Below are 12,331 nucleotides of genomic sequence, written 5' to 3'. Positions count from 1 at the left end.
CACGTCGCCCGCCATGCCCTGCATTAAGCTATAACTGGAGCTCCCATGTCGCACAGGATCGGGTGTGATCGGCGCGTCACCCCAGTGCATCAAGGACAAGGACCGCTCCGTCGACCATGCTGCCGCAGTAACAAGCTACAGGGCTCAGAAATGCCACCTCTACTCATAGGACGCCACATAGCGAACGCATGTATCACCCCTGTCCCCCCTTCAACTATAAAAGGGAGGGACCGGGGCCGTTTCTAGGGACAAGCAGATGATATAGACGAACACACGCACAGACAACACGCATAGGCAGACGGACGAACTCACTCACGCACACGCAAGCAATGCTCTGTAACACGCATGTTTACCCGCCGTCTGAGATCAATATCTCAAGCAACTCACACCGCTCCACGCAGAGACCTGGGACTAACTCCCTCTCTCGCCCTGCTTGTAACCCCCTACTACAAGCACTCCGGTGCAAGGAATACAAGATCGATCTCTCAGACTAGACGTAGGGCACCTATCGCCCGAACCAGTATAAGCCTTGTGTCTCTTTGCATCACCATCCAGGATTAGGAGCACGCAGTACATTTTCACTACTTGGTTTAGGGCCCACCGGCCCAAAACACTGACAGTTGGCACGCCAGGTAGGGGCCTCTGCGTGTCAGCTTCGTCATCCAACGAGTTCCGGATGGCAGACCCCGTACGACCACTGTGTCTCGGCACGGTGATCTGGTTCGGGAGCCTAGAGTTCATGTCTCTAGGACATGAGTACGATATGGTACTCCTCTCACCACGAGCCCCACCGACCATCGACAACGTCACGCCCCAGCAGCCTAGGCGCAGGCGGCGCCTAGGCCGCCGTTCTCATTGCGCTCGCCAGGCACGGCACGGGCGGGACCACCCCGACCCCGTGCAAGCTCGGGGCGACGCGCCGCGCTCCACCGGTATCGCATGCCCATCTGTTGGCACAAGGTCCCTGGTTGGGGACCTCTCTAGCCTAAGCCTGGACATGGGAAAGGCGCCGGTGGCGCACGGCGACACCCCGTCATCAAGCTTTGCCCCACCACCTCCTGAGGAGCCGACTCCGGCAGAGCAAAGCCCGGCGATGGCACCATCCCTGTACCCCTTTGGGTTAAGGAATGCCGCCGCCACCTATGCTTTCGCCTACGCTTCCGCACACGCGGAGCCCTCAGGACGTCACCAACGCTTCGCCCTCGACCTCGACTCCACAACTTCGACCCACACCCGCGCCAACTCCTCGGAGGAGGACGAGGCGTGGTCCGGAGCGGACTTCTCCGGGCTTTGGGACCCTGAAGCCATGCGCCGCTTCTTGGCCGCAAGCGACTACTGCTTCGGCTACTCCGACTCCAACGACGAAGGCACTTACGACCCCACTCGTGAGTGTTTCCACATCGGGCTCGGGATGCCGAGAGCGGGCGATGAGGACGAGGGGACAGGCAACCGTTCCCCGCTTCGCCAGGGAGCAGGCGACGCCACACCTCCACGCGTTGTCCCACCGGCAGCGCGGAACGAGAACCTTGCCCCCGGACAACTTCAACGCCCGGACCTGGAGCAGCTCCGTGAGCTTCAGGCCAAGGTCGAACAAGATCGACTCCTTCTGCGGCCGTAGGACACCCTAGGACAAACGGCCAAGTAGAACGTGCCAACGGCATGATCCTACAAGGCCTCAAGCCAAGAATTTACGACCGGTTGAAGAAGTTTGGCAAGAAATGGCTTGTCGAACTCCCCATGCCAAGTACTTTAATCAAGATTTGATTAAACAAATCACAAGGATATTCCCCATGCCAAGTACTTTAATCAAGATTTGATTAAACAAATAATTGCTGCTGACAAGACAAAGGACGACCAAGGAAAGATCACATTTGGGCGATTACCGGTGAGACACAGTAACTATTGTCCCCCATTTTTAAACGCCGTCCTCTGTGTCAATGCCTATTTACTGTCACTTGCCTATTTCTATTTTGTGTGTGCAGCTTAGGGACATCAATGATACGGTTTACTACATGCCTCGTCATTCTATTCAAGAAAAGCCAGCAAACATACAACATGTGACTACTATACATATAATTAATACGATACTTATTCAGCATGTGCCAACGACACAACCTGTGTTGAGTTTTTTTAAACACCCTACTGATGGCTAAAGCCATGGCCGGATCCTGATCTGTACCACAAAACATGAAGTTAAAAAATCATAACATACATCGATCTACGAGATATAATCATGAGAATTTACGAGAAGTCAAAACATTTTTAAGACATATTTACGAGAATTTCCACTAAAAAGTATTTACGAGAATTAGCACCAAGACATATTTACGAGAATTTGCACTAAGAAATATTTACGATAATTTGGAACCAAGAAACATTTACGAGAAATTGCAATAACAAACATTTACTAGAATTTTGTATCCTATCTTTGAGAAATATTTAAGAAAATTTTGTTTTCTAACCAGTGAGTATACATCTTGGATCACGACTCCCGGTCATGCACTTTTGGAATGATTTAAACAACCACTCAAACGTGTCAGCTTGCTCATCCTGCAAAAGTGCCTACCCAAACACGACATTTTGTAGGTGATGGTTTGAACCGACAAACATAGCCACAGGCATGTTATACATATTAGTTTTGTATGTGGTGTCAAATGCGACAACATCTCCAAAATCTCTATACTCTGCACGCTGGCTTGCATGACTCCAAAAAACATTCTTTACAATGTTTTCGTTGTCCACCTGCACCTCATAGTAGAAATATTCATTCTGAGCCTTCATCTCCGAAAAGAACTCTAGCAGCTTGGGAATATCGTTTTCCCTCTCCGCCTTGGCAGCTGCAGCTATCCTGAAATCACAACATCAAACAAATCCATTTAAACAGATAAATTACCAAATGAGATGAGATGCTGTGAAAGTACTGCACTATCTACATTACCTATTTTTCAAGTCAATCTCTGTGAATGTGAAGTTTTGGCGACCACCATATATGTCTGACGACACATTAACGGTTGCATTGAGGGGTACATCACACCTCTGCATCTGATCAACAATCCCCATGATCGTTGGGTCCTTCTCCTTGTGCGCCTTCATGTATTGTGTTAAGCTTGGCGACGGATGCAGGGGGTGAGAGTGTTCCAACCGTATCCTCTCAAAAAACCAATACCCCTTCTTAATGTTCCATTTAACCTTCACAAATGCCATGCATCCACACCTCATTGACATTTTCTCTCTGACTCTGTCCTCCCCGGGCTTGTAGAAATCCCAGTGCCCTTGTTTATTGCAGTTCAACTCAATAACAGTTTTATGGCTCTTGGTTATGCTAACGTCGAATCCTGCTTTGCTCGCATATTTGTAGTAAAACTCCTTAGCTTCATCACTACTGTTGAAACGCAACTCATCGTTTGGCACCATTGCTCCAGGTAACAAGGGTTCCTATTTCACAGACAACAACTTTATGATCACACCGAACATTTACTGGTCATACAGCACAAATTATCCCAACACCGTCGATAGATTCTTATGTACACATAGTATATACCATAGTAATTAAAATTTTTCCACTATGATTACAGCAGTTCATATCAAGAAAATTTACCACAATTGGCACAATTTACAACAATTTTCACTAATAATATTTACGAGAATCTGCACTACGAAATATTATGTACTAATAATATTTTTTACGAGAATTTACACCAAGAAACATTTACGAGAATTTTTAGTAATAATATTTACGAGAAACTGCACAAAGAAATATTTACGAGATTTTGCGCATTAAGAAATATTTCGTAGACTGAATTTAAAAAACAGTACAAAGCAAATACTAAATAAAATATTTCTCCTTATCATACGACTTCCATGCTACTATTCGAAGCTAGTAAATATACTCACATGCATGTACGTCTTCTCCTTATCTGGAGTCACCATGGTTGCCGGCGATACTGGTTGAAGAGGAGTCACTGTAACTAATCTTGCTGGTGTAAGGCATGGCGAGCGAGTATAATAAAGGCCCCGTTCGCTTGTCTGTAAAAAAGAAGCCAAAACATTGTAGCAGCTGGTTTTGTGAGAGAAAAATACTATAGCGGCTGAAATATGCACTGTAGCACGTGAGGGGAATAAGCCGAACCGGCTGGTCTGAAACTTTCGCGCCCAAAATTCAAAATCCAAAGTGTGAAAAGAACCCCGTGTGAATTCGAAGCCGAGCGAGCGACGGCGGCCGGGGCTGCGAGGCGCGGCGATCGAGCGCGGGCCGCACGGACAAGGCGGGGCACGACGCCGGCGAGCGCCGCGATCTGCCCCTCTCGAGTGCCATCCTGGACATGCAGCTGCCATGTCGGCGAGCGGCCAAATTTTAGCCTCTGGATGGATCTCAGAAAGAGGCCGCTAGTACACAGTACCTTACCTTGTTTTCTGAAACTGTACACCCCCATAGTGCATCTATAAAATTCCATTATCAGAAAATTTGAGATCCAAACTCCATCTAGACTTTCATTTTTTTTCTCTCTCTCTCTCAAAACTTCTAGTTATGCTTTTCAATGAGTTTTCACGATTGCACTTAAACGGCCTGTTCGCTGGTTGGTTTCTGGGCTGGTTTGGGCTGGCTGGTGCTGATTTATTGTGAGAGGAAAACACTGTTGACTGGCTGGTTTGGGCTGGCTGAAACCAACAAGCGAACATGCTAAAATATAGATTGTATTGAATATTGTTTGCCATGCCGCTAGCTAGCAGCACTGATTCCGACACGCCTGACTCTGGCTACTGCTGCCGCTTAGGCAATAAGGTAGGTGCGCACACATTATTATTATTTCTTTGGTCATAAATAAACGCATGTCTCACTTCAACTTTTCAGAGTTTATTTCCTTGAAAACCATAGGCCCCAGATCAAAAGTTGTTGATGAATAAGCTGCCAAAATGTATAATGGACTCCGCCGTCATGTTTCTATCGTGGGTTTGCTTGTGTTCCTGGTTGCGGGTTGATTTGCAACCCCTTGGACGTTCTAGCCCAGTTGGTGTATGATTTGGATCATCTCCTATATATGTTAACAATAGTAACTGCATGCGCAGGGCAGCCAATTCAATAGTACCGGTGCTACTAGTAGATACTACCTTTTCTTGCTATAAAATGCAATTTCAGATTTAGAGTAATAAGTAAAATCATCTTACAGATTTAATTATATTTATAGAAAATTCTAGTACGTGCCAATTAATATTTATACTACTTATATAAAATACTTGGTATGAAAATATCATATACGATGAATATAACAATTATATTTATTACTAGTCAGATATAGATACTAAAGTGTTCATATAAACTTAATGAAACATATGATGGTGCGATCGAGCAGTTGATTTCTTTCATGAGACGGAGCGTGTAGAGTAGCTATTTGCAGTGCAGCCTCTGCTGGCGTTGACCTGGTCAAAGTAGAATAGCAATAACAAATGCAGCCTCCCATCTGGAGGGCCCACAACCGTGCATCCTGCATGGTCGCCTGGTCGCTCGTCTTGGCCGCCGGGCAGCCATACGACTAGGAGGTCTCCTCATGCATGCATGCAAAAGCAAGCCAAGGTCTCGATCGACGATCTCGTCCCTGTTAGATTGATCTCCCAATCAATAAGCCCAACGATCTATTGGACTTTGGTCACGCGCCTTGATCAGGGGCGTCTAACTCTACATGGTTGGTGGGCCCCCGTCGCACTGCGCTATATAAAGAGGTGGAGGCCGGCGGCTCAAAGCACGAGGTTCGCCGTGAGCCGCAAACCCCACCGACAAACCCTAGACCGATCTAAGAGGGCGCGTAGCCAGCGACGGGAAGCTCCGCTGACTTCGCCGTCGTCACTGCTACGCCATTCGTCTGCACTGCATCGACGTCCGTACAACCTCTACTCCACCCGTCGCTGCCCGTGTGCTGCCTCCATCAACGAACCAGCGATGGCCAGCTCAACCGCGACTTCATCCGAAGGTTCAGGTTCATCACCAGCACCCCTCTCCTTTCTCCCACTCTCTGCTTGTTCTAGTTCATCATGTTCAACAGCAAACCGCCTAGATCTACCCTAGTCGATCCTCAGAACTAACAATGGTATCGGAGCCAGGTTTAGGTATAGATCTTGGATTCTAGAGTTTTGATCTAGAACGGGTACCGATTAGAAAAGGAAAAGATGAAGAGATCTAGTGCGGATCTAGAAAGTAGAAAGGGCTTCGGCCAACAAAGGGTTCGATTGGACCCTAAACTTGATCCTTTCGGATCTGAGAAAAGATGATGGTTCGGGAAAAGTGAAGAACCGAACATCCAAACCCTAGATCGGGTTTTGGGATAGAGATGAAAACTGGAAACCGAATTAAACCCGAAGGTGATTCGGGGAAAAAGAAAAACAGTGCCGTCCCTAACCCTAACCCTAACCCTAATCGGGAAATCGTGCAAAATCCAAAATCCGAATCAAAGAAACCGAAAGGGGAAAGAAGGGGAAGAGGGTGGCTCGGCTCACCTCGCCGTCGAGCACGCCGGCGCGCGGGGAAAAGAAAGGGCCGGTCGGGGGTGAACTGCTTGCCAGAACGGCCACTAGGGCGCCGCGGCCAGGCCGCTCGACGGCGGCGCGCTCACCCGCTGGGGAGCGCGCACGCCGACGAGGGGGCCGGAGACGGCGCCGAGCTCGCTGCTCGCTCTCGCCGTCTAAGCTTCTCGCTCGGTGTCTGCTGCGGCGGGACTGAGTGGAGAGGAGAGAGCAGTGAGGCAAAGAGAGAGAGAGAGAGCGCGAAGACCGAATGGCGCTAGGTCAAGGGCGCTGCGACGGTCGCCGGGGTTTTGATCCTGCGATGCGCGCGGGCAGCCGTCGGATGGAGACGGACGGCCACGAGCGAGTGGGCCAAGTCGCGGCCCAGGTGGGCGCGCGGACGCGCGGGACATTGCCGGCCCAGGCCCAGGTTGCGGCCTGGGTGCGGCCTGTGCGCGCGAAAAGAAAAGGGCCGAGCCGTTTTCTGCGGTTTTGGGCCAAAACAGAGAAGATTGAGTCTGGTTTTTGCATTTTCTTTTTCCAGAAAATTGAAAAATGGAAATTGGCTCAAAAGAAATAGAAAAAGTATTTTTCCCTGTGGGTAAAATTCATCAAATTGAATATTTTTCCGCTGCGTATTTAAAGATGCAATTTTCATTATTAAATTCAAACCAACGGGAGAATTTAATTTTTGAAAATGAATATGTTTTAATTGATTATAATATTGTTATTATTCTGACCAACGTTGATTAATGGCAATATTATAATGTCTTTGTCTTGCATTAATTCTATTTCTGCCCAACGGTGATGTAGATTTAATATATAAAATAATTGTATATTTTAATTTTGACCAACATTAAACTAAGGCATGCAATTATTATTGTTATTATTTCTGTTCTCACACTATTTGAATTGTGTTTTCAGGGGGATACAACTTGATGAGTTGTATCAAAGAGATCCCCACTCTAAAAGGTGATAACTATATTGAGTGGAAAAAAAAGATAGACCTGGCTTTTATCCTCGCTGAGGTGGACTGGGTTGTCACAACACCGTGCCCCAGAGAACCTGTGGCACCGGTGAGGGAGACAGATAAGACTGATGCTGCATGGCAGAATAGAGAGCGGGATTTTGCTCTCGTAAAGATGTCCTATGACCTTGAGCATAGGAAATGGGTCACTGTCAACAAGAAGTGTTTGACAGTGATAAAGAACACGATTGAGCCTGCTATTGTGGACTCAATTCTAGACTGTGACACGGTCACAGAGTACCTAGATAGAATAAAGAGTCAGTTCACTGGCTCTTCAAAGACATATGCAACCCAGCTGATCAAGCAGCTGGTTACAGAAAGGTACTCTGGTGGCGGCAGTGGCATTAGAGAGCACATACTGAGAATGAGCAATCTGGCATCTAAGCTCAAACCAATGGATTTGACACTCAAGGATGAGTTTTTTATTCATTTAATTTTTGCTTCTTTGCCCAAAGAATTTGACACCTTTGTTGTTAATTACAACATACAGCCTGAAAAATAGGATTTAGAAAAGCTCATAGCCATGTGTGTGCAGGAGGAGGAAAGAATAAAAGTTTCACAAGGTGGTACTGTCAACTACCTAAAAGATAAGAAAAAGAACTATAATAACAGCTCTTCCTCCAAGTCATCTGGAAAAGGTCCCATGCAACAGTCTCAGAACAAGCAGTTCCCAGTGGAAAAAGACCAGTGTCTCCATTGTAGAAAGACGGGACATTATAAGAAGAATTATCCCGATTTCTTAAAGATGATAATGAAGAATAAATGTGAGAACATTATTACGTTCGTAAATGAATCCTTGTATGTAAAGTTTTCAAAATCTACTTGGTGGATTGATTCAGGTGCAACTATTCATGTTGCTAATTCGTTACAGGGATTCCGTTCGATGAGAACTTTGCAAAGAAGCGAAAGTTTCATTAAAGTCGCAAATGGAGTACAAGCAGATGTTGAGGCCGTTGGAGATCTTCCTCTAGAGCTTCCAGATGGCTTCATACTTTTTCTTAGAGATGTTCTTTATGTACCTTCTTTGCAAAGAAACTTGATTAGTGTATCAAAGTTGGACCATGATGGTTATGATTGCCATTTTGGAAATGGCAAATGTCAGATATTGTTTAATAATAAATGTGTTGGTCTTGCCTTCCGACAAGACGAGCTTTATTTGTTATCACTTCGTGAAAATGTGAATTCCGTATGTGATGTGAATGAAAATGTATCCTCACCGAACAATGGAAACAGAAAATAAAAGAGAGCTCACGATGCGTTGTCGAAATTATGGCACTGTCGTTTATACCATATTTTGAGGGGGAGAATAGAAAGACTAGTTAAGAATAATATTCTTTCTCCATTAGAGCTCTCAGATTTAGAATAATGTAGAGATTGCATAAAAGGAAAGTATGTAAAGAAAATTAAGAAAGATGCCAAACGAAGCGTAGAAATTCTACAGATTATTCACACAGACATATATGGTCCTTTTCCTGTGAAAAGTGTGGATGGTTATGATTCATTCATAACATTCACAGACGATTACTCTCGGTTTGGCTATATTTATCCAATTAAAGAAAGAACAGAAGCGTTGGATAAATTCAAAATATTTAAAGCAGAAGTTGAAAATCAGCATGATTTAAAGATTAAGATAGTCAGGTCTGACCGTGAGGGAGAGTACTACGGTCGGCATACCCCATATGGACAAGTTCCTGGACCTTTTGCAAGGTTCTTACAGGAGAATGGTATAGTCGCTCAGTATTCAACACCGGGCGAACCTCAGCAGAATGGAGTAGCTGAAAGGCGTAACCGTACCTTGATGGATATGGTGCGTAGTATGATAAGTTACTCCACTTTACCCATGAGTCTGTGGATGGAGGCGTTAAAAACCGTCATTCATATTCTCAATAGAGTACCAAGTAAGTCGGTGCCCAAAACACCGTATGAGTTGTGGACAGGAAGAGTACCCTCACTTAACCACTTGCGTGTGTGGGGGAGCCCTGCTGAGGCTAAAGTTTTTAACCCAAACATTGGGAAGCTAGATCCCAAAACAGTGAGTTGTCATTTCATTGGATACCTAGAAAAGTCAAAAGGTTTTCGTTTCTACTATCCTAACAGACATACAAAATTTGTGGAAACGAGACACGCTGTCTTCCTAGAGGATGAAATGATTAGGGGGAGCATGGTAGCTCAAGAAATTGACCTCGAAGAGAAGCGGGTGTATGCACCCACTCCAATAATTTATGAGCCATTTTTTTCACTACCTGCTGTTGCTGCACCAACAGTACAAGACACTGTGGTGCCAGCACCTGTTGTTATCTCGCCTGTGGCAACAATGAATGATGATGAGGAACCTGTCCCTCAGGATCCTATAGAACCTATTGCCACACATGAGGGGGAGCAACAACAGCCTCAAACAGAAAATGTGCCAAATGAGGAGGCCCCTAGAAGGTCTCAAAGAGTTAGAAAATCAGCTATTCCTGCTGATTATGAAGTGTACAACACTGAAGAATTTCAAATGGAGGATGATCCCACCTCATTTGAAGAAGCCATGAAAAGTGATCATTCATCAAAGTGGCTTGAGGCCATGGAAGATGAGATGAGATCAATGAATACAAATAAAGTTTGGGATTTTGAGATAATTCCTAAAGGAGCCAAAACAGTAGGCTGTAAATGGGTCTACAAAACAAAACTTGACTCTCAAGGAAATATAGAGAGATATAAAGCCCGACTTGTGGCAAAAGGCTTTACACAAAGAGAAGGGATTGATTACAATGCGATCTTTTCTCCAGTCTCATATAAGGATTCCTTCAGAATCATAATGGCATTAGTGGCACATTACGATTTAGAATTATATCAGATGGATGTAAAGACGGTATTTCTCAACGAAGACTTAGAGGAAAATGTTTACATGGCACAACCGAAAGGTTTTGTCATGGAAGGAAAAGAACGTTTGGGATGTCGCCTAAAGAAATCTATTTATGGATTAAAACAAGCTTCAAGACAGTGGTACTTGAAGTTTGATCAGACAATAAAGAATTTTGGGTTTAAAGATAATGTTGAGGACAATTGTGTCTACGCAAAGTTTAAGAATGGGAAGTTTATCTTCCTTGTCCTGTATGTGGATGATATCTTACTTGCTAGTAGTGATGTCAGTCTATTACTGGAAACAAAGAAGTTTTTGTCCTCAAAATTTGATATGAAAGATCTTGGTGAAGCTTCGTTCGTTCTAGGGATCGAGATTCACCGAGATAGAAGTAAAGGGGTATTAGGACTGTCACAAAAGGCATACATAGAAAAAGTCTTAAAGAAATTCAGTATGCACAAATATAGTCCCTCACCTGCTCCTATAGTCAAGGGCGACAAATATGTGGATTTTCAATGCCCAAGGAACCAATATAAGATCGATCAAATGAAAGTGGTTCCATATGCTTCAGCTGTCAGAAGCTTGCAATATGCTCAAGTGTGTACGCGCCCTGACTTGGCATTTGTTACCGGGTTACTTGGCAGATTCTAAAGCAATTCTGGAATAGAACACTGGAAATTGGTAAAGAAAGTCTTGCGTTATTTGAAAGGAACGAAAGGCCTCATGATGACGTATAGAAGATCTGATTCACTCCATATAGTGGGATATTCAGATTCTGATTATGCGGGAGATAATAGAAAATCCACGTCTGGATATGTGTTCACTCTCGCAGGAGGAGCTATTTCATGGAAAAGCTCAAAGCAAACCATCACTACATCGTCCACAATGTATGCCGAGTTTGTAGCGTGTTATGAGGCAACGGGGCAGGTGAACTGGCTAAAAAAGTTCATACCCGGTTTGAAGGTGGTTGACGACATCAATAGACCACTAAAGTTATACTGCGATAATAATACAGCAGTATAGTATGCTCACAACAATAGGTCAAGTGGTGCTGCCAAACACATTGACATAAAGTATTATGTTGTGAAGGATAAAGTCCGGGATCAAATGATAAGTCTTGAGCATATAAGTACCGAAAAGATGCTCGCGGATCCGCTTACAAAAGGCTTACCACCCAACGTGTTCAGAGAACATGTAGCCGACATGGGTTTAAGGGAAAGCCTATGATTCCTGGACTATAAAGGGCCCAAAAGTTAAAGTAACTATTTCAGATCAGAGATGTGCATTGTAGCTGATAAATCTATCGGCGATTGACCGTGACGATGAGACATGCTCTATGCATCATCTGTGAAGAAATGAGTAAGGATAAAAGGATTGAAGTTTAAAGTTTAAAGATAAAAGTAATAGTGAGATCAAGGGGAAGAATGTTAGATTGATCTCCCAACCAATAAGCCCAACGGCCTATTGGGTCTTGGTCATGTGCCCTGATCGGAGGCGCCCAACCCTACATGGTTGGTGGGCCCCCGTCGCACTGCGCTATATAAAGAGGTGGGAGCCGGCGGCTCAAAGCACAAGGTTCGCCGTGAGCCGCAAACCCCACCAACAAACCCTAGACCGATCTAAGAGGGCGCGCAGCCAGCGACGGGAAGCTCCGCTGACTTCGCCGTCGTCACTGCTACGCCATTCGTCTGCACTGCATCGACGTCCGTGCAACCTCTACTCCATCCGTCGCTGCCCGTGTGCTGCCTCCATCAACGAACCAGCGATGGTCAGCTCAACCGCGACTTCATCCAAAGGCTTAGGTTCATCACCCGCACCCCTCTCATTTCTCTCACTCTCTCCTTGTTCTAGTTCATCATGTTCAACAACAAACCGTCTAGATCTACCTAGTCCATCCTCAGAACTAACAGTCCCAACGACGAACGACGGACGAACCCGAGCAAAGCGAGCAACGGATTGAATTA

At 45.3% G+C, this 12,331-nt stretch overlaps 1 protein-coding gene across 1 annotated transcript; it reads right to left on the bottom strand.

Annotated features, from left to right (window-relative positions):
* Positions 1-2,149: 2,149 nt before the first annotated feature.
* Positions 2,150-3,414, bottom strand: LOC136532839 (protein FAR1-RELATED SEQUENCE 5-like). The gene is made up of 3 exons (XM_066525416.1): positions 2,939-3,414; positions 2,725-2,848; positions 2,150-2,173 (listed from the first exon to the last, which is right to left on the bottom strand). The coding sequence occupies exons 1-3, from the start codon at positions 3,412-3,414 to the stop codon at positions 2,150-2,152; spliced, it is 624 nt and encodes a 207-aa protein (XP_066381513.1).
* Positions 3,415-12,331: the final 8,917 nt, after the last annotated feature.

Source organism: Miscanthus floridulus, unplaced genomic scaffold (assembly GCF_019320115.1).
Source record: "Miscanthus floridulus cultivar M001 unplaced genomic scaffold, ASM1932011v1 fs_725_2_3, whole genome shotgun sequence".
Taxonomy (NCBI): Eukaryota; Viridiplantae; Streptophyta; class Magnoliopsida; order Poales; family Poaceae; genus Miscanthus; species Miscanthus floridulus.
This window is presented reverse-complemented; position numbering and strand designations above follow the sequence as displayed.